The 27460-nt window shown below is 35.5% G+C and overlaps 1 protein-coding gene and 1 non-coding gene across 5 annotated transcripts in view; one reads left to right on the top strand and one right to left on the bottom strand.

The window, feature by feature from the left end:
* Positions 1-27460, top strand: part of SRSF11 (serine and arginine rich splicing factor 11) — a 44281-nt gene that overhangs the window by 2233 nt on the left and 14588 nt on the right. The window contains exons 1-6 of one of the 4 annotated variants that reach the window (XM_039217319.1): positions 12710-12727; positions 12935-13156; positions 19580-19713; positions 23478-23587; positions 25743-25835; positions 26482-26531. In XM_039217319.1, coding sequence (XP_039073250.1) covers positions 12957-13156; positions 19580-19713; positions 23478-23587; positions 25743-25835; positions 26482-26531 — 587 coding nt within the window. In that variant the 5' untranslated portion in view covers positions 12710-12727; positions 12935-12956. The other 3 variants (XM_039217318.1, XM_039217317.1, XM_039217321.1) reach the window with 3 other exon arrangements.
* Positions 16775-16877, bottom strand: LOC120220258. Its single transcript, XR_005525504.1, has one exon. It is a non-coding gene; the product is annotated as a U6 spliceosomal RNA (small nuclear RNA).

Here is a 27460-nt window from a genome sequence, read left to right as displayed (position 1 = left end):
CAGCGAAAGTATTTACTGTTTAAAAAATGGATTTTAAAGTAATAGGAAATGGATGGTGCCTGGGTGGCTCAGTTGGTTGAGCGTCCAACTTTGGCTCAGTTCATAATCTCATAGCTTATGGGTTAGGGCCCCACATCGGGCTCTGTGCTGACAGCTCAGAGCCTGGAGCCTAATTCAGATTCTGTGTCTCTCCCTCTCTCTGCCCGTCCCATGCTCATGTTCTGTGTCTATTTCTAAATAGTAAAATAAATGTTAAAAAAGAAAAAAAAAATAATAGGAAATGGATGTCTCCTGTGCAGCGTCAGGAGTCTACTGCTACCTTTTGAAACAGAATTTGCCTAGCTGCAATTTATTATATTCATCTTAATAAGGTAATGGAAAGTTTCCCTCTTCTATTTTCTTTGCCAAATTTAAAAAAAGTGATTCTTATCTTCTTTGCCAAATGAAAAAAGACAGTGAAGAAACAAACAACAGATGAGCTTAAGAATTACAGTGCCCAAGGGTGCACTGAGTGGCTCAGTTTGTTAAGCGTCTGACTCCTGATTCTGCTCAGGTCATGATCTCATGTTTTGTGGGATCAAGCCTGGCATCTGGCTCTGTGCTGAGCATAGAGCCTCCTTAAGATTCTCTCTCCTTTTCTCCTGCCCCTCCCCTGCTTGTGTACACTGACTCTCATACACATGATCTCTCTCTCTCTCTCCCTCTCAAAATAAATGAATAAACAGTATTTAAAAATTACATCAGCCAAAGCTGTTATGTTTCATAACAGAAAGAAAACTATTATCAAAGTAAGATAGAGTGGCATGTCTCTGCCATTAAAATTTAATAAGACATTTTCAGACATGTCTGTATTACCCTTATGAACATTGCTACATTTTAGATTTTTTTCAAAGCTAAAAGGTATGGTAGATAAGATGGACTTATTGAGGCAAAAGAGAAACTGTAGTAAAGAAAAATGGCATAAATTTCTGCAAAATTTTTAAGCACATCTGTTTAAAAAATATTACCAACCTAGAACAAAGTGAATTTGCAGACATTTCTAGGAAGTTTCTTTTTGTGTAAACTAAGAGATTTAGATGTAGCCTATTATGAATTAGTATCGTTTATCTTTCAGACTATTGCATAATCAATGAGAACTGCTATTTTATGGTAAAGTTGTTGAGAGAGCATTTCACTTTTTAACACTGCCATTATTGATTGGAATTGTTGAACCTAACATATTACTTATTAAATGTTTTTTGAGTTGAATTTTCTACATTCTCATGTACTTATTACTCAAATTGCTTTCCATGTTTGTCCCTTCCTCTATCAGTATGTTATTTTATTAAAATTCTTATTTATTTCTTTTGAGAAAAAGAGAGGGGGAGAGAGAATCCCAAGCAGACTCCACACTGTCAGCACCTGACACCCCACATCGGGCTCAATCTCACTGTGTATGAGATCATGACCTGAGCCAAAATCAAGAGTCAGACACTTAACCGACTGAGCCACCCAGGTACCCCATCAGTAAGTTGGTTTACATGATCAAAATTGAGAGCAAAATTATATAGGACAGGGGCTCTCCATGTTTTAAATATTCAACTTTTCAGATGTTCGTTACCCATGTCTTTCGTTTTTTTTTAAAAAATTTCATTTTGCAGCTTCACTTGTTTTCCATTTATGCCTATAACTACCAACTTTTAAAAGTCAGTAGACAACGTTCTATACTATTTCACTGAAGGAAATACATATTTTGCATTTTTATTCATACTTTCAAATGTGACTTTGAATTGTATTTTGTTGTTATTGAGTTGTGTGTGGTAATTTTTTCTAATGGAGAGAGTGCAGTTTATTTTAGGAAATTCATTTGTATATTCTTTGTATGTTCACTGTGCTTTTCTTTTTTACTTTTGAGTCATAAAGCAGTGAGTTTGCTCTAGGTAGTTTAATATTTGATTCAAATTTTGGGTCCTATATTTCTCTCTACTTTCAATACAAGAGAATTTCGGCCCACCAGCTTTAGGAAAATATAATTTTCATCTTTTAAAAGGCTTTTACATGCTAGTGTTTTTCCTGTGGAGAAAAGTGGAGAAACTAATTAAAAATATATTTTTTTTAATCTTAATTACTATTAGTTTTTTTTTTTTTTTGGTTTATTTACTTTCTATTGAAAAAAAGATGAATGGGTGGTTATAAAGCAGTCTTTTTCTATCATTAAATAAAAAACACTATGGTATTGTTTATTGTTTTTTCTAAAATCAGCTGAGATTGTTTCCCATTATTCCCAGGGATTCTTAACCCTAACCTTTAATAGTTATTTTCTTACTCATTTTTCCAAGATTAATGTTTCTCTGGCTGAAAATATTAATTTTTTAGGGTTTAGGAATTTGTCTGCTTTAAAGTAGTGAAGTAATACAGAGAGAAAATTAGGACACCATATCCTAGAATGTGCTTTATAATATCATTCTATCTTTAATTGTATTAATACATACAAAGCACTACCAAATAAATCTGTTTAACATTGCCTTTTTTTTTTAATGTTTATTTTTGAGAGAGAGAGAGTGAGAGAGAGTGTGGGCAGGGGAAGGGCAGAGAGAGAGGGAGACAGACTATGTAGTAGCCTCTTACCACTGAGCTGTCAGCACACATCCCCATGTGGGGCTCGAACCCATGAACTGTGAGATATGACCTGAGCCAAAGTTGGACGCTTAACCGACTGAGCCACCCAGGCCTAGCCCCTAAAAATTGGTTTTAATAAAAAATCCACTGTTTTAAAATTTGACTTTATATAACCCCTGCTGACAATTTTGTTCTATTGGATTCAGCTTGCAACTTCATTTGCCCAATACTTTAAAAAAAAGGGGGGGGGAGTAAAATTACATGATTATATATAGCATATATTGTTCTATATGAACAAAGCTCCCCAATGGTTTTAATAAGACAAGATAAATGGTCACTGAGACTTTCTTCTTAGTGTCAACTTAAGCTGATAAGAAAGAAAGAAATATAAGAATGATTTGAGAGGCACCTGGGTGGCTCAGTCAGTTAAGCGTCTGACTTCGGCTCAGGTCATGATCTCACGGTTCGTGGGTTCGAGCCCCACAACAGGCTCTGTGCTGACAGCTAGCTCAGAACCTGGAGCCTGTTTCAGATTCTGTGTCTCCCGCTCTTTCTGACCCTCCCCTGCTCATGCTGTCTCTCTCTAAGAAATAAACATTTAAAAAAATTTTTTTGAAAAGAATGATTTGATTGTTGATAATCACAGTCAATAGATTTTTATTTAAAAATTTGATACTCAAATTTCAAGGCAGAATATTACTCAATTTTTAAGACAGAATATTTATACTCATAATTGCAATTAAAATAAACGCTAGTTTAAGAACCCTCAAGAACTATCCACAATTTTTTCCACATCAGTTTTTTTTCCCATCATTTAAAATATCACAGTTACATATACTTCAGTAATTTGAAAGGTACCACCATTGGAATGTTCAAATACTAGTGAACATTTAAATACGTGGTCCTGGGATGCCTGGGTTAAGCATCTGACTCTTCATTTCGGCTCAAGTCACAATCTCTCGGTTCACAAAATCAAGCCCTGTATTGGACTCTGTGCTCACAGCACAGACCCTAATTGGGGTTCTCTCTTGCCCCCTCTCTCTCTGTCTCTCTCTCACTTTGGCTCTTTCTCTCAAATTAAGTAAATAAGCTTTTTGAAAAAATAAATAGTACATATATACATACAGACATAGCTGGTCCCTACAATGCAAATCTGTGAGCCCAGTTTTGTTCTTCATCATTCTAGAGACACATGTTTTTCCCTCATCACTGAATTTATTTAGTTAATACAGCTTTGATTATTTTCCATTTTAGAGAGACTGACCTTTTTTGCTTTTATCAAAATCTCTTCCATCCAAAATAATTATTTGATCAACACATCTGTGTTTTTAGACTTTAACATGAGCTAATTGCAGTTCATAGTTCATGGTTTCAAGTGACTGGGATGGCATTTGGGAAAAAGCATTATGGTCTTTAGCTTCATTGTCAGGAATTCAGATGATCTTGTGTACTTAGTAGTAGTTTCCTTTTTTTTTTTTTTTTAATTTTCTGTGCTTTGTCATTTGATGGCCTGTAGCTCTGACCTAAGATTAATCAAGCATATATGCAATTGCTTATGTCTTTTAAAAATAAGAATACTAATACTCTTGCTCTAAAAATGTAGTAAGTAATTGAAGCCTTCCTAGAAAGACTTTTCCATGAAACATTTGTGTTTTATCAAAAAAGAGACGCTTTGTTTAGCCATCATCTATTATCTGTGCATGCTATTGGTAAAGTGCTACCTTTTCTAGGAACAAAATGAATATGAAAATTTGAAATCTGTTGGTGTCATGTTGCTGTTGCAGCAGCCTCTTAAAGAAGAAACGGCATTTAGTAATAAGTTTGTTTTGCATGTTTACTACCAAAATATTTTCACATTTGACAATAATGCTCTGAGGTAAGACATTGAAAAGATAAGGTGAACACAGACTTTCCTCTAATGATAGATACTATTCGTTGAGGGCCTGTGTGCTGGATACTATGCTAGGTGCTTCAAAGCCATATTATTTTTAATCTTAAAAACTCTGGTGCTTTTGTCCTCATTTTTCACATAAGGGAATTATAGCTCACATGGCTAATTATAGGTAGCACCTATTATTGTGCTTGAGAACATGCACAGAGGAGTGGAATGGGGGACTTGGACTTTTTAACATTTAAATAGTTTTAACATTTAACATTTGGTATTTAATACTTTATATTTTTTTTTTTAAAGAGGGGACTACAGCTTTTATTTTATTTTATTTTTTTAATTTTTTTTTTTTATGTTTTATTTATTTCTAGGAGAGAGAGAGAGACAGTGTGAGCAGGGGAGGGTCAGAGAGAGAGGGAGTCACAGACTGAAACAGGCTCCAGGCTCTAAGCTGGCAGTCAGCACAGAGCCCGACGCGGGGCTCGAACCCACGAGCCGCGAGATCATGACCTAAGCGAAAGTCGGACGCTTAACCGACTAAGCCACCCAGGCGCCCCTAATACTTTATAATTTTTAAATATGCTGAAAACATAGCCTATGTTAAAATGTGAAATCTTGGGGCATCTGCGTGGCTCAGTACATTAAGCATCTGACTTCAGCTCAGGTCATGATTTCACAGTTCATGGGTTGGAGCCCCACATCAGGCTCTGTGCTGACAGTGTTGGAGCCTGCTCAGGATTCTCTCTCTCCCTCTCTCTCTCTCTCTCTGCCCCTCCCCCATTAGCATTCTTTCTCTATCTCAAGAAAAAACAAAAACAAAAACCCAAAACTTTAAAAAATGAGATCTAAGAAACTCTTCTATATGTATTAGCTTTTCTGATTAATATCTTTCATGTGAATGATGTCTAAGGCACAGTACTAACCTAAAATATAGTGAAGGTGTAAATAAAATGAAACCCAAATAAGATAATTTTTCATTTTTCAAAATGAAAGATTTTTAATTTGTGGAGTAAGGATAATAATAGAAGTTAATACTTTCTTTTCTAAGCGTTTGTATTAGTATTTTCATCCTAACAGCCCAGTAAAGTGAACATTACTGATATCCTTATTTTTCAGATGAAGAATGTGAAGCATAAAGTAATGAGCCAAGGCCACAATTACCTCCATTGATGGTAGAGCCCCTTTAGTTTAACTCTAGGTCTGCATTCATAATCACTGTAGCACCTTAAATGTTGTGAGGATCAAAACGTGTTATAAAAGCATTCCAGTGTAGATCCTCTTATTACTGAGTTGAACACACTTTCTTTTTTTCCCAGTTTTATCAGACTTTAGAAATAATTTTTCTTCACAAAGAGAAAATTAATTTTATACCATAGGAAAAAAAAAGCACTCAAATGGTACAGATGTTTAATTCCTTGATTAGGGTAAACTATTTAATATTAAAATACTTGACATTGTTTACTTAGAATAAAGATACATTTAGCTCTACTGGATTTTTTTTAACGATTGTGAAGCAGTCCCTCAGATGGCTTTTTCTCAGTTGAAACTCCAACTGAGTTGAGAATCAGTTCAGAATCTTATATAACATAGAGGATAGTATTGAGTAGTATCTGGAGCTTCTCCATCCAAATATTTTAGTTGACCCTCTTCAATCCAAAAAGCCAAACAAATCTATAGAAACAAATTGTGACTTTCCAAGTTATACATATGCATTATGGCTGTGAATACTGTGCGTGTGTATCTATAGGCAACAGCATTTTAATGCTCTAACTACTACTTTTTTCCTCTGTGTTAATTTTCAAGGCATTCATAGACCCTGTGCTGTCCAATTGAGAAACATAGATATTCCTGACAAAGACAAACACTGGTAGACAATATAATACAAAACTAGTATTTGGAAATAAATTTAAGTAGGCTTCATTTCTGTCCTATATATGTGTCCATTCATACATTCATCTGTCATTCCCACAATGCTAACTCATTCTTTAGCTTCTCCTCTTAATTTAGGAGGAAAAGGAGAAAAGAGAGTGTGAGATTTACAATTTTGATATTAAAATAGGTATTAGTATTTATAGAATTATCTAATTTATAGAATTAGAAATATAATTCTCTAATTGTAAAATAGAAATTCAAATTAAGAGGCGTCTGGTTGGCTCTGTCAGTGGAGCATGCGACTCTTGGTCTCGGGGTTTTGAGTCCGAGCCCCACACTGGGTATAGATTTAATTTAAAAATAAAATATTTAAAATATTTTTTCAATGAAATCCCAATTAAGATAGATCTGCAGATATTTTTTTTTTAAGTTGAGGATCTGTAAGCAGTTTATTACCTACTTTTTCTTATTGCTTTCTATAGCCATAGAGAAAAAAAATGTATAGCCAAATATTTTGAAAACTTATCTCAACCAGATTTCCTTATAAATCTAACAAATGCCTTCCTGTCTTCATTCAGCAAGCCTTGGCTGAATGGATTGGATTATGTGAGTGAGGCATTTGTGAAGTTTCTAGCACGTAAATGATAGTCCCTAAATTTTGTCAAATACTGACTTTGTTCTAGTATATTGTTGGGCATCAGGAAACACAAAGACAAATACATTGTCCTCAAAAAGTGTATTTGCTAGAGAGGAATTTACTGCTTAACAACTAATTTGATTAAAACTCTGTTGCTTGTGCAGATTCACAAAGTTGTGTCAATTTGGAGGGTTTTTCTATTAGTGTACACAAAGGCAATAACAGAGGTGACTTGACTTACCAACTGGAAAATGGTATCCAGTAGGTAGAGTGGTTTTACATATCTGTGCCTATTTTATCTTTTAATGGAAGAAATTCCAACTAAAAATATGAGATTTTTTTGCACTGGAAATATCTTTCTTATAAGTTTTCTTTTCCCCTAGACTTATTCAGATATAATTGACACACAGCACTATATAAGTTTAAGGTGTACAGCATAATGATTTGATCGATGTATATTGTGAATTATCACAATAAGTTTAGCTAATATCCATCATCTCATACAGATAATAAAAAGGAAAAATATATTTTTCCTTATGATGAAAACTCTTAAGATTTACTCTTTTAACAACTTTCATATATGTCATAACTGCAGTGTTAAGTATATAGTCATTATGTTTTATATCTCTAGTACTTTATATCTGGTAACTGGAAGTTTATACCTTTTGGCTACTTTCCTCCAATTCCTCCTTTCCCCACCCCTACCTCTAGTAACCACAAATCTGATCTCTTTTTCTATGGGTTTGGGCAGTGGGGATGGAGGGATTTAGATTTCACATATAAGTAAGATCATATAGTATTTGTCTTTGTCTGACTTATTTCAGTGACCATAATGCCCTCAAAGCCCAACCATGTTGTCAGAAGTGAAAGGATTTCCTTGTTTTTTATGACTGAATGATAATACAATTGTATATATACATATATATATATACACACATAAACATACATACCACAACTTTTTTATCCATTCATTTGTCAGTGGACACTTGGGTTTTTTCTGTGTTTTGGATATAAATAATGCTGCAGTGAACATGGAGTTTGTATCTATCTTCAACATAATGTTTTTGTTTCCATCAGATAGTCTCAGAAGTGAGATTGTTGGAGTCTATGTAGTTCTGTTTTCAATATTTGAGGGACTGTTTTCCTTACGAGCTGTACCAATTCACAGTACTACCAACAGTGCTCAAGGGTTTCCTTTTCTCTACACCCTCCCCACCATTTGTTGTCTCTTCTCTTTGTGATGCTGGCCATTCTGATAGATGTGAGGTGATAATGTAGTTTTGATTTACAATTCCCTAATCGATTATTAGTGATACTGAGCATCACTTCATATATCTGTTAGACAAATGTCTATTTAGGTCCTTTGCCCATTTTTAAATTGGATTAAATTTCTTTTTTCTTTTTTTTTTTTTATTTGCTCTTGAGTTGTAGAAGTTCCTAGTGTATTTTGGATACTAACCCCTTATCAGAAAAATGGGTTTGCAAATATTTTTTTTTTCCCATTCTATACTTCCATTCATTTTGTTGATGGTTTCCTTTGTTATGCAGAAGCTTTTTAGCTTGATGTAGTCCCACTCGTTTTCTTGATTTTGTTGTTTGTTTTTGGTGTCCAAAAAGTTATTGCCAATTCCCATGTCAAGGAGCTTTTTTACTGTTGTTGGGTGTGTGTGTTGGGGTGTTGTTTTTTTGTTTTTTTGCCAAGAAGTTGTATAGTTTCAGGTTTTTAACCCCTTTAAGTTTTTAATCCTTTTGAGTTAATTTTTGTCAGTGGTGTAAGATAGAGATCTGGTTTCATTCTTTTAAACATGAGATCTTGGGGCGCCTGGGTGGCTTAGTCGGTTAAGCGTCCGACTTTCGCTTAGGTCATGATCTCGCGGTTCGTGGGTTCGTGCCCCGCGTCGGGCTCTGTGCTGACTGCCAGCTCAGAGCCTGGAGCCTGTTTCAGTCTGTGACTCCCTCTCTCTCTGACCCTCCCCTGCTCATGCTATCTCTCTCTCTCTCTCTCTCTCTCTCTCCTAGAAATAAATAAAAAACATTAAAAAAAAAAAAATTTAAACATGAGATCTTATAGAAACTTTAAAGTACTAAAGCTTGGTCATTATGACTAAGAAAACTGGTATTATTTCTGAAGATTTGTGTAAAGTATTACTTTCTAATATTCTTTAACAGAATATCAGCATATTCCTGCCAATATCTTAGCAGTGTGGTAGTGGCAGTTCCCCACTGGTAAGTATTAGAACACTATTATGGGGAGCCTATAAGTTATTTTCTATATTCCAAAAGGCTTTCAGAAATCATACACTATAATATGCATATCTAGGCCAAAAATGATTGTATGACTATAGAAGCCATAATATGACTGGTATATAGGCCCAAATGACAGATTACTTTTTGCTTTGGATTAGAAAAGCAAATTAAACTTTGGTTAGACTGGTAATATTTATCATTCGAATATAGCTGGAAGCCTTCCCAGTCTACTCCCAAAGATCAACTGTGACCCTTCACTTTATATAATTCTTTCACTTCACTTTCCACATGATACACAATCTCCTTATAAGTCTCTCTGAAATATAAACTGGAAAGCATTCATTCAATTAAGAATGATCTTCCAGCTTTTCTCGAAAGCTTCAAACTTACTCTTATCCTCGGGACCTTTTTAAGTTGCTATTTCTTGTGTTTGGATTGCTCTTCCCCCAGAAATTTAAATAGCTTGCTTCTTCCTTTTATTAAAGTCTCAGCTCGATAACTCTCTCCTATCTTTTATCCTGGTTTATTTTCATCACAGCATATTACTCTCATACATCTTTGTGTTTATTCATTGAAAGTTTGCCATACTAAAGTTATATGAGATCAGGGACATTGCCTATCTTTTCTCTGCTGTATTCTTACTGTCAAAGAAAATCCCAGAGCATAACAGGTGCACAATATTTGAAGGAATTTGGAAGTTTAACAACTTTTTATGTTATGGAGGCTAGGGTAAATTAGGAGCATGATACCCGTCTTCAGATTCTATATGATAGTTATGTTTAATCAGGAGCCTAAACAAATTTGAAATGATTTAAAATTACTATAGATTCAGGGCACCTGGGTGGCTCAGTCATTTGTTAAGTGTCTGACTTTGGCTCAGGGCATGATCTTGCTGTTTGTGAGTTCGAGCCCCATGTTGGGCTCTACATTCACAGATCAGAGCCTGGAGCCTGCTTCGAATTCTGTGTCTCCCTCTCTCTCTCTCTCAAAAATAAATAAACATTTAAAAAAAAAGCTACTATAGATTGGATAAACTTGTCATTTGCTTTGATATATTTATTTGCCTTTAGTTATTTCTATGGGCAATATTCAACATTAAGTCAAGGTAGTTATTGAATCTATTTGTTAGACCTAGAAAGATTTTGATAATTAGGATTCAGGTCCCGATTGAAGTAGATTCTTAGAAGTGAAGTGAAATTTCTTCAAACCACACTTTATAAATGACAGGGTAGTATTCTAACCACTCTTCTGACTCTAAACCTAGTGTATTTTCTACCTATCAGATGACTTGAAAATAAAATGATTAAAAATCCTGTTTATTAGAATAAGATTCTTTTTTGTCACATTGTTTCTCCATTTGGAAGCACCATCTATTGGGATATTCAGTGAGTTATACATAAACTGGCTTCTGATTGTTTAAAAGATTTTATCTTAACCACAAAACTTTCTTTGGTTCGAATGTATACTTTTAATTATGAAATATGTCAAATATATGTAGAGTAACATAAAAGATTTCTGTGGATCCACCAAAAAAGAATAAAAAGATGCTAACATTAAAGAAAAAAAACAAACAGGCAGGTATGAACTCTGCCTTTGTGTTGTCCTTTTATCATAGAACAATGTAGCAGGATTGGCAAATGGTAGGTACTTCTAGTAAGTGTTGAACTTTTCATAGGACAAGACCAAAAAAAAAAAAAAAAACCCACAGTTTAGTAACAAGTTTGATGTCCTTTATTCCAGGGAAGACAATCCATGGATTGGGGGATTACAGTGCTTCACAATGTCTAACACTCTTCCCAAAAGATTTCGGGCAAGAGAATGTTCTAGAGAAGATTAGGAGAAGCAACACAGAAATAGGGGATGATTGGTGAAGAGGTTGAGGGATTTTCTTGTAAGGGTAGCAGATCCTGTTTTCTAGGTATGATGAGTTAACTAAAAGCTGAGTTAGAGGATTGTGATTGGTGTATGTTAGGTTTCTTGATAAGTGTTTCCTGTAGGTGCAGGGTGACGTAGGTTTGGATTTGTGACTTGGACCAGGCCAGTAGGGCAGCCTCAATTTTGTGGGTTCTGATACAAATTAATGTTAACAAATTAAGAGTCTGTAATTGGCAGTTGCATGTGTTAGATTCAAAATGAGAAAATAAATCATCAGACTTTTTTTTTGGCATTCACAGATACACACTAATGAGTGACATGCCATTAGTTGTAATTAGTAATTTTACTGAGGCTTACATTCAGCCAACCTGTCCCTTGTTTTTATGAGAACTAGCAGAAGGGACTTAGTGCATAAACCTAGCTAATTGCCTCTACATCCAGATCTCAATAACTTTGTGTTCTAATCTCTTACAAATCACACTCTTGACTTCATTACTGCATACACGTATTAACAACAAAAATGTCCTGTGAGAACTGAGGTTTTAGCTTCAGGTTTTGCCCTCCAAAAATATTCAGGGTCAAGTAAAATATTTAACAATCGTTTTAGAATAATTGGCTCTGCCATTAAGGCATATTTATTCATGTGTTTAATACACTTATTGGACATTTACTATGAAACAGACATTTCTGTAAGTCTTAAACAGACTCAGAAAAGTCAACGACTTCAGGAGAGAAACATGTCAACATAACAAATGCAGTGCATGTATCCTCTATTGTTAAGCAGAGAAGAGGAAACCCTAACTCTGCTTGCAGAAGCTGTGGCAGTGAGGGAAGGAAGGCCCCGCAGAGGATGGCAGTTAGATACAATGAGGGAGGTCATTAATAATTTGTATAAGGGCACAGTGAAATGAAAGATTTTTGTCAGGTTTGGGGAACTGCACATCTTTGGATAGAAAGGGAGAGTTCCGATGAGGTTGAAAAATCAGACCATCTTTTAATTGTCAAAGCTTCAAAATTATTGTAAGCAAGAATATGCATGTAAATCAAGTTTTCTGTAGAAATTTCAGATCATACACTTGAATATATTTAGGTACTATAAACTGCTTTTAAAAGGTCAACTTGTGAAATAAAATTTGCATATTAAGCGCTAAAGTAAAACACTTTAATCTCTTTTCAAGGTTTTAGTGACAACACAAATTGGTTAAAAATTTAATGTTTCCAAAATGTATGTAAAGATTTATGATTGTATAACGATGGAGAAGAAAATTTTTGTTAACTACCGTGGAAATTTACGTAGTAACTGGACAGATCTGTAGATCTTCTGTGTGAAGAAATAAATATCGTGGTCATTTCTAATAATACTAAGGTGTGCAGTTTTTTGCAGAGGAGTGAATGCTTGCTTTTTAAAGTTAATGCCTTCCACTTATTTCTTCAAAAAAAAGGGGGGAAGCAGCGAAGACGACCTCCATTAGATCGCGGTGCCTCGCATTTTTCTGGCTGCGGACGAGGTTTGCTGGGCCTGCGCGGGGCGGAGTCGACGGTGACGCGCCCTTGCGCCGCAAGGCATTGTGGGGAGCTCGGGCCCGCGAGTGAGGTGGTTGGAAAGCGAGGTGGGGGCGGCCGGTTGTTTTCTCGTGGTCTCGAACTCGCGCGCTCACGCCCTCCCCCCCCACCCCTGACAAGCGGCGGGGTGGAGGAACGGCGGCGGTGGCAGCGGCGGCTGTAACATCGGATACACTTCTGTCTCCTCTCCGGCGAACCGGTTCCTCTTCCCCCTCCCTCTCACTGTTTGTTGTGTGTTTGATGTGTTAAAGCAGGAGCGAGAACGCGAGCAGCGCCATGAGCAACACTACCGTCGTCCCCAGTACTGCGGGCCCGGGCCCCAGCGGCGGGCCCGGCGGCGGCGGCGGCGGCGGCGGAGGCGGCGGCACCGAGGTAATCCAGGTGACTAATGTCTCCCCGAGCGCTAGCTCTGAGCAGATGCGGACCCTCTTCGGTTTCCTAGGCAAGATCGACGAACTGCGCCTCTTCCCGCCAGAGTGAGTATCGTCCACCATCACCGTCTTTACTAACTCCTCCCCGTTCGGGGCCTAACTACACCATTTCCTAGGCCCTTGTCGACGCGTCCCGGGGCCAGGTTGCTTTCGTTGAGGCCGGCTGTTGGATTTGCTTATGAAAGAAACTGCATATTAGGCTTAATGCAAAGAAGCGGGGCCGCCGTTCCGGGGATTAAAGAGGCACAGCCTTCTAAAATCTCGGGATTTGGAGGTTTTCCTTAAATTGTGCCAACGTGGTCGTTGTTTGAGCACTTAGAAAAAGGCAAACTGCACTTTATGGAATTTGCATATAGTTTAATCAGTTTTTAAAAAAAATAAGATGTTTTGAGTTCTTTGAAAAGTAACAAAATTACTCATTCCTGTGTAAATTTCATAATGAAGTTTGTTGTCAGTTCACTTAACTGTTAAGTATTGCCGTTAACTGATTCTGGCGCAGTGACTATAATTGAGAGTTAATATTCTTTGACAATTCATCGAGCCTGAATACTTAATTTTTATAATGACAAAGGCGAGTTATAGCCGAAATGTAAGGTTTTCTTTTGTTTAAAAAACGTACACATTTATGTTTGACAATTGTTTTTGAAAGGAATTTAATAGAATGTTAAATTTTTGAATTTTGAGTATATGGCTTTTTGTTTTTATTCTGTTGTCTCATATTCTTATTGCTAAAATATTAAACGAGTAGATTAATTGCAGGAAAATATAAATCTCTGAAGTAAGATATGCGATAAATATTAGAACTAACATTTGAAATAAAACGGTGTCCTCTTTGTGAAGAGTGAAAATCCAAACATTACTGTCAGTAAACACTGGGTACCCAGTCTACACTGAGAGTTGTATGATGTCACTTAAGTACAAAACAGGAAATTGGAATCCTCAAGAAATCCACTGTCGTGGCTGTAATACATCATTAAGTACATTTTTACTCTAAAATGATAGAGGTTGATTATACTGCGGTATTAAGTATTTTGCATATTTCATCACTTTCTGCTTTAAAATATTTTCAGATGATTTCTTAGTGTTTTCAGATTGGTGTGTTGCCTTTAATTTTTTGGGGAATATGCATGCAGAGAGAGGTTTCAGAGTTTTTGGTTTTCACGAAGTGTAGAATTCTGCGAACAAACATTTTATTATTTTGAATAGAAACTTGACTGTCTTTGGTAATGTAGAACAAATAGCTTTCATAATATAAGCATACAAAATATTCCATTTTGTCTTGACATACCATTTATTAAGTTGTTAGTGAAATTAATAAATAAGAAAAAGAAAATGAGAGTGACAGATGTGATTACTGTAATCATGTTGTTACTCGAGGTATTTGACATACTGGATTGATTATGAAATAATTCTTTCCAGTCTGGCAAGTTATTAAGAATATTGTTAGAGTTGCTGATTTTAAAATGTTTTGTTGGTTTTGAAAATGCTCTTTTTATGATGCACTTGTCAACAGATGACAGAGGTATATAGGCTGTTTACTGGTTCCTCTTTTACCTAATAAATGATCAACATCTTAGAATCATGATAGACCAGAGCCTGACTTTTCTGCTTTGTTGTCAAAGGAGTAGTTCCATCAGAAACAGGATAACTGATGTGCATCAGATAACATGATCTGGAGTGCTGTGCATTGAGAAGACTCCCTGTATCAGGGAAGAGCAGATAAATATTGACCCATTTTTGCTCTTTGATTCCTTTATATATATTCATATGTATAATTTCCTCATCTGAAACTGTGTAAGGTTACAATATAGTAGATGCCAATATTACCTTACTGGCCTTCGTGATTTGGAATAGTGTGGATATAGATGCTTACTTACGTTGACTTAATGTTAACGTCTCAGTTGCTAATCAGACCTGCGTAATTTGGAAATTGTTTAGTGACAATTTCTGTAAACTTACTAGTTTTCAGCAGTAATTTGCCAGGGAAAGTGTGCTATGGAGTCGGACGTAGATTTCCAGAAAGGTTCATCATTACAAAATATTCAAAAAATCTACTTTTTTACTTGGCGAATAATATTGAATGGCTCAGAATATATAAAATCTAACTATTGTAAACACGTTTGCCACTTGATTTTTTTTTACGGGATATATGTAGTTTCTGTTTTTCTCAAAAGGCATTCATATTCACCTAGAACTCTTAACCTAGATGTATTCCTTTGACATGCTTCCTTTTGTTACTCAAATGTCACCTAATCAGAGAAACCTACCCTGATTACCCTGTATACATAAAAAACACTCCTCTCTTCCTTCTCTGTTCAACTTAACTGCTTTGTTTTTCTCTAAAGCACTAATCGCTAATTGACAGGTTAGATTTAGCTTCCTCCCTCTTTTAGAGTATGTGGCCTCTTGGGTCACCAACGTCACCTAGGGAGCATTTTTTTAAAGTATATTTATGTTTATGACAGCCCTTACCCACCACTACTGAAACACTGATTTATTAATGCCTATTGGCAGGGTCTAGGGGGATTCTGGGACCTGGGATTATGCCAGACATTTCAGTGACAAGCTCCTCAAGAAGGTTTCTCCCTTTTTTTCATTATTGAGTCCCCCTCTTGGTTCTTTTAACAAAATCACTGCCCTGTAAATTTACCCAGTGATGATAATGTTTCATGAAAAAAAAAATTCGAACCCTCTCCTTGGTATGACAGCCATATAGCTATTTGAAAGCCTCAGTAGGTGTTTCTCTCACTCTCTTTTAAAGGAAAACAGTTAATTTCATTCTAGTTGTTCCTAAAATACATGTTGGAGGGTCGCCTGAGTGGCTCAGTCGGTTAAGTGTCTGGCTTTGGCTCAGGTCTGTGCGTTCCAAGCCCTGCGTTGCGCTCTCTGCTGACAGCTCAGAGCCTGGGGCTTGTGTCAGATTCTGTCTCCCTCCCTCTCCCCTCCCCCACTTGTGCTCTATCTCTCAAATATAAAATAAATATATAAAAAAATAAAAATAAAATGCATGTTGGAAATTCAACATTGTTTGAGTGTCTAGTATATGCTAGATTTTTTCCTATTTTATCTTACCCTGTTTTACAAAGAGTGAACTGAAATCCATAGTTTGTTTTGCACTCCCAAACTACTCTACCAGTGTCAGAAGTAGTATTTCAACCCCAGTGTTGTGATTCTCCTTTACTGCTTTGCTTGCTAAGGATTTCTTTTAGCCAAGCAACTTATGAGTGGAACCATTCTTTCACAGTTAGTAGGTATTCTTTAATATTTGGTTTCAGTGTATTTCAGAATGGGGTCTATAACTAGAGGGTTTATTGGGTAGTGATTCCTTGGAAGCATGTGTCAAAGTTATGCATTAACTTGGAGGTTCACATCAATAACTTAAATAATCAAAAATAGATTATTTTTTTATAGTTCCCAAAAGACTTTATTTTCAAGGGAAGGCATAGCCAAGTAGACCTAGATCAATAACTATAGCAGACTCTGGTATAGTATATATTTGATATTTCAAATTGCTGAATGTTAATTCACTATCACAAACTCATATCAAACTAAATGGAAAACAGAAATAAAATTACAGTTTTCTTTCACAGCAGAAAAATCACAATACATTAAATTTCTGAGGAAAAGGTTACAAACATTCTAATAACTATAGTAGAAAAAATTAAAGTTATGGTACATGTCATGAATTGGAGTGTTATTATTGCACAGGGGCTATGCTAATCTTCTGTCATTCCAGTTTTAGTATATGTGCTCTGGAAGTGAGCACCAAAAATAGGTACATTAGTAATAATAAGTATAACAGTACCATTTGGTAACCTGATCTTTAAAAACTTTTTTTTGTTGAATGCAACATTTTACTGTATTTCTTTATAACTGAATAATAACACAAAGTGAGGTCACCTTTTTCAGGTGAATATTACCATTGTCACAGACCTGTTGTTTTGTGTGTCTGGGAGATGCCTCTGTTTATGATTGTAAGCCCAAAATTCTCCACCCAGAAATGGTTAAGTGTTTAAGGCAGAAGTTGAAAGAGTGTTATAGGCCTAAACCAGAAGTTCTCACTTTAGTTGTCATGTATATTAACAGTGGGTGTTAGGAATCAAAGCCCTTCTACCAAAGGGATTCTCCTATAAGTTGGGCTTGATGGGAAAACAGAAATCTGAATTTTCTGTGTGCATCCCAAAAGATTCAGAGACAGCCCTTAGAGGACGCTTTAAAAAACATTGGAAAAATACTACCACTGTATACCTAAAGGCAAAAGCATTGTATAATGCTTTTTTCCCTCTCTTGCTCCTCAGTTCTTTTCAATAGCTGCTTCATCTGTATTAATTCTTAAAGGTAAAGAATTAAAAACAATTATATTTTTAGAAGTGGTACTCGCACAGAATTCTAAGGTATGAAAATTAATTTCAGGCATCAGTCTGAAACTAACATGCTGTCTTACTAGTATGTGTCTTTTATTAATAAATTCTAAAAGGATATAGAAAAGTGTAACCGTGGGTCAAATAGTAATGGTTTTAAACAAGATCTTTTGAAGTGCGGAGAGATGAATTATTTCTCCTTCTGAGTTGTCTTACTATAACTTTTTTTCCATAGTATTATTCATGTTTTTAGCTCCCCACCACTTACAGGTTTGATATAGTCAAATAATAGCTGCAGGCAATAGCTATAATAACTGCAATGACATGAATGGACAGAAAAAAATACGAAGCATCTTAATTGCCAAAGTAATGGAAATACACTGTGAACATATAGGCATATTTCCTAATTTACTTATAAAAAGGAATTGCTCGTTGAGTTGATATTATTTAATACCTTATCATATAGTCATTTTCTTCTTTTAGTCAGATGACAGAATGTCAAAGAAATAGCAGAGATCACTTTTTAAGAAATTTAAATGTCTTCTACTGCCTAAACCATCATGGTAGGTGTTAATAATGAAATGACAGTATAATATAAAGAACTTTTTAAATTTTGTGCTTAAAAGGGTGGATATGTTAGAAATACAAAGTGATACACTTTCTAAAAGTGATGCCATTTCTAAAATTGTTGAAATGGCATTCTTTCCACTGCTGTGGGTGCAACATTGTTACATTATAGACCAGTAGTGCTTCACATTAAATAAACACTGTATCCTTTCAAAAACATTTGGCATTGAGCTTCTGTGATAAGATGACTTAAATTCTCTTTGGATATACCTTATTATCAACTGTGCTTTGAACCTAAGTTTGATTATGTGCGTAGTATATGGGCAGTGCCTTTCAGGAAACATTAAAAATTCTAATGGGTTTGAGTTCTTGAGCTATATAGCTTCATGTTAGTGCTTAAATTATCAGGAAAATTTTCTTTGCAACAACAGATGTTTATCTTTGAAATACCTAGTGTAGCCATATCTGGTGATTACATTTTTATGTATACACGAAAATCTAATTTGTTAGAAAAGTTAGCAACAAGCCCCATTCTAGTAACATTCCAATATATTTTAGGGTTTACCTTTTCGTTATTGAGTTTTCAGATGTAGATGGCTTGTTATAATAAAGCAGTCGTGCTTTATGCTGGGTGCATGTTAAAACTGTCACGGAGAATTAAAGGAGGAGGCATTCAATATTTCATCAAAGATCTTGATTTAATTCTTATAGAATGGAGAATATGGGTTTGTTTGTGTGTGTTTGTGTTTGTTTTACCCCCACTGATGATTACTCCTGCCTTAGGGTTTTGGTTCTCAAATAACTTTTGGTGTGGGGTTAGGAACAGAAATCCTGCTTACTACCTAATCTGCCATAGATTGCACTTCACCACTTGTTTCACCTAAAAAAGCAATTTACTGAGGGAATTTTTGAATTTTTATGTAGGGGTTGGAGTACTATATCCTCAAGTGTACACGTTTTGTGTTTCTCTGAAGGTGATCTGAGCAAGACAGTCTTAAGTATTTATAAGGCCTAGGAGTTATGCTGTAGGGGAAAGAGAATGGCATTTGGTAGGCAGGTCAAGAAAACTCCTTAATTGTTAAAAAGACTGTTTCTCGGAATATTCTTTTGTCCCTGAAGTGGAAATTTTTTGTTTCTTACTCTGAAAAGTTAACAGTGATGAAAAAAGTTTTCTAAACCAAAAGTAATTATTTTTACCTGTAATTAAAAAGTAGGTGGTATGGTATTATGGAAGAAATGTTGACACATTTGTGGTCTGTTCAGACTCTTGAGATTATAGTTACACACTGTTATTAACTTGAAACACTGTAAATTTAAACAGTGATTGTTTTTCTCTACATGCAATTCTAGTGAGTTCTAGGAACTCAGCGGGCTGTACCTTATTGAAACATTTTCTTTTGAAGTGGTTAAATAAAATAATACATACCATGGTATGTATTTTTATCTGCCTATTTTACTTTTGGAATGTTTGTGAGTCCTACATTTGTGTTTTAGCTGATATTCTTTGTCTCTTTTTTTATGTTATTTGTTTATTTTTTAGTGATTCACCTTTGCCAGTTTCATCCCGTGTCTGCTTTGTTAAGTTCCATGATCCGGACTCAGCAGTTGTGGCACAGCATCTGACAAACACTGTATTCGTTGACAGAGCTTTGATAGTCGTACCATATGCAGAAGGTTTGTGCTTTGTTTAACTACCTATGAGGGCATCCTATGATGACCATCTACCTCAGTATAGTTTTAGAGTGAGCGTTAGTAGCATGTTAGAAATTTAAGCTATTAACATTTTGAAACCCTTGTTATACTGTAGTCCATATTTTTACTTGCAGATGTTTTAATTCTAAAAATTAGAAATCAGACTTGTTTTTATAAGATACTTTTTGCATTCTTTTAAAACATTTTAAGTTCATTGAAACTGTGTTCCTGTTGTAATTTCTTAAGATATATCTACTTAGTTAATGTTGAGTTTTATGAAAGAGTCCTGAAGGTGAATGGTTCACTCCATGCACATTTACATAGAAACCTTCAAATAAATGCATGATGTTATTTCTGTTTTAAATAAATGACTAGGTTAGTTTTTTTATTATTTTTTTTTTTTTATGTAGTGCTGCTTCTCACAGATAACTTAAAAAAACATCCCACATTGAAATCCAGTATACCAAGGGTTGCAACGATTTTGGTTTTTATGAAAGTTCAAGATTTCCTATAGCTTAGGTGCCAGATGGGCACTGGGTGAATTGTTTTTATGCCAGATTTTCTTGTTCATTCTTGCTATATTTTCTAGATATCTCTAAATAATAAATTCTTCTCTCTGTTATTTGTGTGTGTGATTTTTGTAGTGGAGAAGGCAAATGCAAAACTCTTCCAGATGACTGAAAAACAGTGGGTCCTCTGCAGCTACAGGGGATTCTAGACATTAACTAAAGGCCAGCAAGCACTCAAGTCCCCCAAGTGTTTTCCTGGTGTAACCACTTGTTAATAACTACATTTTCTCTCTTTTTACATTTTAGGCTGTTAACGTAACTTGACAGAAAAATAATGAGCAGGGTTTTTGGATCTAAAAAAGCCACTGTGACAAGACAGCACTATTTTAATTCCATTTTGTAAAATATTCTGAGAAATTTTATAATTAGTTTGTTCCCAGTGTACTGCTACTTTATTTGCTTTTTGGTTATAAGTTTTGATCAAAGAAATCACTGACGTATGAGAAAATTGCTGGATTTTAGGCTAATAATTTAACATATATACTGACCAGAATTTAAATGCTTTCCCCTTAAACTGGTCAGTGGAAGCAGAATCTTGATATTGTTAACTTTAGATGCTCTCTAGATCTTTGAATACCAATGTGAACATTTACACCATACCTTGTAAAAGTTGTGAAATGTCTAGTCCTTAAAACTTGGAAGAATTGCCTTTGTGGTTTTCTAAAGAAATTAAATTACATTCATAGATGGATTAAGGCATGTTATATAATAATAGTACATCTATCTCCATGATATTAAAGTGTGTGAACCCTATTTTAAGGTTTTAAATTATATATGTGCTGATAAACGTTTGAGTTTAGTGTGTTTTGATTAAGCAGTTTCTTTTTATATCAGTGTGCCTGTTGTAGGGGTAAGGCTTGACACCAAGAGAAAATTTACAGAATTCAAATTTAGGATAAGTAAAATACAGTTTTTGAAACAAGATTCAAATCATGTGAGTAATGTGCAAAACTGTAGATAGGCTTTAAATTTAAAGAATTCTTATTGTCTAAGTATATTTTCCAAGTCCTGAACATAATACAGTATATCATATAAATGGCTTTCATAAATACTTTTAGGCCATAGTAAACTTCCTAGTATCTGTTTTGAAAATGAAATGTTTAGTAGGAGTGTATATAGAATTACAGAAATACTTAGATTCAGAATCTATTTTTGGTGTATTTAATTATTGGTATGGTATGCTGTATTAATGTTGCCACCGTTAAATAACTGATGTACTCAATCCCTTTGTCACCATTCACCCTAGTTTTAGCTCTTACACTTTGGTGTTGGCTCTTGGTCAGTATTTTAAAACAATAGACACAAAGTCTACGGTAAGGAATAGTTTTAATTGGTAAAATCTGAGATAGCTGGATATGGAAGGAACTCTTAATAGTAATGGATTTGGGGGTTATTTAGGTTCCTTGGTTAATGTTTGTTTCTTTTGTCTGTTTCTTTTTCTTTCATTTCTACACATTCATGCAGTATTTCATGGTTCTATCAAAGCAGCAGTAAAAAAAATACTCTTGACGCATGAAAATTAACTGGTGAGGGGCCTCATTGCTATTTTTAAATTGTAGTTTTATTTTTAAATAGTCTTTTTTAAATCAGAGGATCAGATGCATGACTTTTTTTTTAATGGATGCAGATCTTCTATCAGGTGTCTCACAATAAATTCAAGAGGATGTTAGTTTGCCAGAAATATGTTGCAAATGCACTAATTTGAGTAAGATGTTGATACTTAATATTATCCTCTTGAGACATAATTTTGCATGCAAAATTATCCCATAATCTTTATAGGTTTGTTAATATTGATGCATTAATGCCCTATATCTAAATGATCTTCTCCCCCCACCCCTCCATAACTCTTGGTATCTAAATTGATGACAGCTCTGACACAAGCAAGATAACAGTGCTGTGTAGTATACATTTGTTTATATTATCGGCACTTCTCAGTATAGGTGGAAGGAACCATTACCTTTATTTAACAGTGGTTTTTCTTTTTTGTTGTTGTGTTTTACAGTTCTTTTCCCTGGTTCAGCCTGAACTATATACCAGGCCCTGCTGAAAATACCACCCAACAGTTTTCTTCTGCAGCTTATCCAGTTTCTCTTAAGTGCCCTGTACATATTGTATGTTTTATGATGAGATGCAGTTTCTTAATATGTATTACAGAAATACTACTGGTATTTGCAAATATGTAGTTTAATTGTATTATTGAACTCTCATTTTGGGGGCTTGGGCACATTAACAGATTAATCCATCTGTATAGGGCTTTTGCTGTTGGATAGAATTTAAATTGTCTACATAAATATTTGTCTTAGGACCCTCAGATTTTATCTGAATACACAGATTAGGCTTTAAAAACAGACATACATGTTATTTTTGGCTTTAGGAGTTTGGTTGAGTTAGCTTTTGAATTGACACGTAGCAGCATTTTTGGTATGGTTAGCATGGCACATGTTGGAACATAAAGCATTTTACTATACAGGTAAGGAATGTGCCATGTTGTTTTACCTATTCTCTCTCTCTCTTACTCACTTTCACACACACATCCTGTGTGTATTCAGAGACCTTCAGAAACATTCATATTCATTTTCATGAGTCAGCAAAAGCCCTACGCTTGATTCCAACAGAATATTTCCTTTACATACTTTTCTTCTCTTAATTTTTACAAAATTTGTATGGTAGGTGTAAAAGAAAATCATAGTAACTGTACCATATTATTAACCCCTAAATCAAACTTTTTTTGTCTTGTGTATCTTGATTTTTCTGTGTGCTTTATAGTGAAGCAGCCGACACGAGTCGTTGTTCATAAAACAGCTTTTGAAAGTTGAGAGCACACCCCTGGAGAACCGACTGTGCTTGCTTACGTTTGGTTCATGACTTAAAAATCGAGTACAGGTGATGAAATCTTGGCAGTGTTAACAAAAAAGTAGTGTGTATTGTGCTATTTTTTTTTTACTCTAGAAACTTAACCATTTGTAGAGAAAAAGGAAACAAATTTTCACACATTGAAGTTTCATTCTGACATAAAATTAATGATAAATAATCTTAGAAGTCAAGCTTTATATTTTAGCGAACATAAGTACTTTCAACAAACTCAGGTGGTGTATCAGGGAGACATTTTCTGGGTGTTTTTGTGTGTTTTCTGTCTTGCAAAAGAGTGTGTTCTAATGCGAGGATGTTTCTCTGCAGGAGTTATTCCTGATGAGACTAAGGCTTTGTCTCTGTTGGCACCAGCTAATGCAGTGGCAGGTCTTCTGCCTGGTGGTGGACTCCTGCCTACCCCTAACCCACTTACCCAGGTAATGGTTCCATTGAACTCTTTTTTTTTTTTTTTTTTTTAATGTTTTTATTTATTTCTAAGAGAGAGAGACAGCATGAGCAGGGGAGGGTCAGAGAGAGAGGGAGTCACAGACTGAAACAGGCTCCAGGCTCTGAGCTGGCAGTCAGCACAGAGCCCGACGCGGGGCCCGAACCCACGAACCACGAGATCATGACCTAAGCAAAAGTCGGACGCTTAACCAACTAAGCCACCCAGGTGCCCCTGAACTCTTAAAGGATAGAAAGGAACACAGAACTGTGGATAAAACCTAAACATTATTTGAGCTTTTTAAGTGTTGTGATGATTATAGTTCACAAAGCGACACCACAGTAGTATAAAGCCTATAATGTAATCATAAATACTAAGGAGAACATCTTGGAAATTTATGTTTTAAGAACATTCTGAAAATCGTAAATCTGTTATATTTGGTTTTGCCAGTAACTCAAAATAACTCCAGGAACTATGTGGGGAGGGAGGTAAAAAAAAAAAAAACCTCACGAGGCATGAGACTTCAGTTGAACGTGCTATTGAAAATAGTACGTTCGTTTAGAACCAGAAAGGTGAACAGGCTATTTTTTTCTTTCTCGGTGCCCTTTTGATTTTTTTTTTTTTTTGGATCTTTTGCTCTTGAGGTTTGAATTAAGTACATGGCTTGAAATAAAGATGAATTCTTGATGGAGATTTTTAACATGGGGAAGATGAAATAAAGTTGGAGAAAATTTTTGGTGGGTAGTGTTTCTCACCCTGATTGGATACTATAAAAAGTATGTCATTTTAAAACTAAAAGCACTTCAAATTGAATGTGTTCTTCAGAGATTATAAATGGTCAGTGAGTGATTTCATGGATAATGGTGGACTGCCAGCCTCAACTAGAATTTTGTAAATAACAGCATTTTTTTCTGTTATTTTACCTGTCTAAATAGTTAACTATTAAGTGACTGGTATAGTACCAGAAAAGGATGACATCAGGAATTCCCATCTTTTTGAATATGACTTTGTCACTGGACTCCTAATTTTTTACTTACAAAATGAGGATCTGGGTAACTTGTAGGTAGATGCCTTCAGTGTATGAATTACGTAATAACTAAGGTAGACACTTTTATAGTAATAGTAGCTGTATTTTAATTATTCTCTGTAAACAAAGTACAGAAAGTTTGGTACCTTTTATTTACTACATATTACTAGAAGCTAGGAGAACTTCACACAGTTCTTACAGAGAAAGTCATACTGCCTCCAAAGCTATAGTACTTTGCATGATTTGCATCTGTTATTGATTAGAATTATGTAAGGCACGAGACAAAACCATACCATAATTTGAATAGAAAATGAGAGTTACTAGTAACAGGAGATAATATTTAGTGCAACTCCAGTGAATACAGTAATCACAGGTATAGGAAGCAACTATTACTTCTAGAGCTGAGGAAGAAAGAACACAAAAACAGAGTAGATGAGGGCTAAGTTTCAGGCCTCTTTCAGAAAGGATGGATAATACAGAAATTCTCTGAGGTGCCCACAGAGCTTATAGGAAGCTGCCCAGGAAGATGGCACCAAAACTCACTAACAAGATGAAAGACTCTAGGCATCCCACTACAGTAACAGTCAGAAACGGGACATAGGAACCAGGAAGAGAAACCCCTTCCACAGTGTCTTTCTAGGTCCCCCCACAAATAAAGCTTAACATCATGCCAGATGTCGAGAGAAATGCTTATAAGTGTGCCACTTCCATTATCACTGAACAGGGCAGAGGACAGTGGATTTGGAGCTGAGAAGCAGTGAATATTTAGAATTGTTGGCACAAGAATATATTGCATTTTTAAAAATATTCTTCTAACTTCTGGTTGTAGGAATACATGTGCTATAAGTGAAAAGTGAGGCCACTGTATATGGCAGGGGCAGGCTATTGCAGCCCTTGGGCCAGACTCCCATTTTTGTTAATTTTTATTGGAGCACAACCATGTTCATTTGTTTATAATTATCTTTGTCTTGAAGCTACAGTGGCATAGCTGAGTAGTTGCAACAGAGCTTAAAGACTTAAATCAGTTATTACAAGGTCCTTTAAAGGGGAGGAAAAGTTGACCCCCTCGTATAAGATACAAAAATTAAATTTTAAATAAATAAAATTTGAAATTTTACAGATTGGCGCTGTTCCACTGGCTGCTTTGGGAGCTCCTACTCTTGATCCTGCCCTTGCTGCACTTGGGCTTCCTGGAGCAAACTTGAACTCTCAGGTACAACTTAAAAGCCTTCAGTTTTGAGCTCATTTTTATAAATAAAGAATTTGTTCCATTAACTCTTAGGTTTGCATTTCTAGAACAGGAGGAAACTGATTACTGTAGTGTAGTAATGCTGATTTTCATGTAAAGTTGTGAATGAAAGGTTTAAAAGGTCACTGCATTAATAGCCCCTTAACCATTAGAGAATTTCTCATTTTATAGAGTTCAGAGTAGTGTCACAAGAAGTCATTATGTTATGGAGTCAGAGTAAATAGTCATGAAAGGATGGGAACTTTGCTAAACTTTTTTCTACAGTCCCTACTTTACGGAAATTTTGTATTATACTGCCTAAGCACTTGGAGTTCTGTTTTACACTTTTCTTTGAAATGTTACGTCCTCAGAAAGTCTTAAAATAGGCAAGAAGTAATTGTTTTATAAAACCTAGACTGTTAGCTTTATGATATCCATATTTAACTTGGTGTAAAGCAGCTCAACTTAATATGACCTATTTTACTGGCATACTTCTGTTGGTTTTCACCGTGCCTAAAATGATGTTACTTTTTGGAGGTTGGCCAGATTGTTCTAAGACCTTCAACATACTGGAAAAAAAATAGCTGTCACTTATTTTATGTACTCACTGTTATATTTTTTGTTTTTGCAGTCTCTTGCTGCAGATCAGTTGCTGAAGCTTATGAGTACTGTTGATCCCAAGTAAGGAATTTTTCTATGTTTCCATTGGTATGTGAATGTCTGGAGAAGTTACTTTTCGATAGTTAAAAAGAAAGTTATCTCAAGTAGTACAAAACATAATTCTGTTTTCTAGAAACAAGGAGAAAAATTCAGAGGTAAGCCCATCTGTAAAGGGTTTTGTGTTAGTATAATTTGAGTCTTTCTGAATAATTGTAAGTCCCTTCTGCCAAGATGACCAGAAATGAGCTAAATGTTATCTTTAGTTGATTGTTTTGAGAAATGTATACTGAGTACCTGCTATAAGCCTGTGCCTTCATAGCATTTATACTGTAGTCAGAAAGGGAGACATTTAAATATTAGTAAAGTATGTGTATCTAACAGGAGGAAGTACACAGGTGCTGTGGGAACTTAGTTAAGGAGAACCTAATACTAAGATCAGAGAGGCTCAGCCTGGGGCATGAATAGTAGATAGGAAGACAAGTGAAGGAAAGGAAACACTATTCCAGAGCAAAAGAGTAGTGCGTGTCACGTAATATCAACATCTTAGGTGCTTTGCAAAGTTCTTTGTGCTATAACTACATTCTCTAGTTGATATGTAGTAGAGTCACGAGATATTTTAATTGATAATTTCTTATATTAAATTTGAATTTAGTGCTTTTCCTACTTAGTGAATTTTCACTATCATTAAATGGGAGAGCATGGAGTGGGCGGGGGGGAAGGATCATTTGACTATGGTAGTTAAAGTGGCTTTTTTTCGGGGCGCCTGGGTGGCTTAGTCGGTTGAGCGTCCGACTTTCGCTTGGGTCATGATCTCGCGGTTCGTGGGTTCGAGCCCCGCGTCGGGCTCTGTGCTGACTGCCAGCTCAGAGCCTGGAGCCTGTTTCAGTCTGTGACTCCCTCTCTGACCCTCCCCTGCTCACGCTTTCTCTCTCTCTCTCTCTCCTAGAAAT

Source organism: Hyaena hyaena, unplaced genomic scaffold (genome assembly GCF_003009895.1).
Source record: "Hyaena hyaena isolate Hyena2069 unplaced genomic scaffold, ASM300989v1 scaffold_680, whole genome shotgun sequence".
In the NCBI taxonomy this organism is placed as follows: domain Eukaryota; kingdom Metazoa; phylum Chordata; class Mammalia; order Carnivora; family Hyaenidae; genus Hyaena; species Hyaena hyaena.
This window is presented reverse-complemented; position numbering and strand designations above follow the sequence as displayed.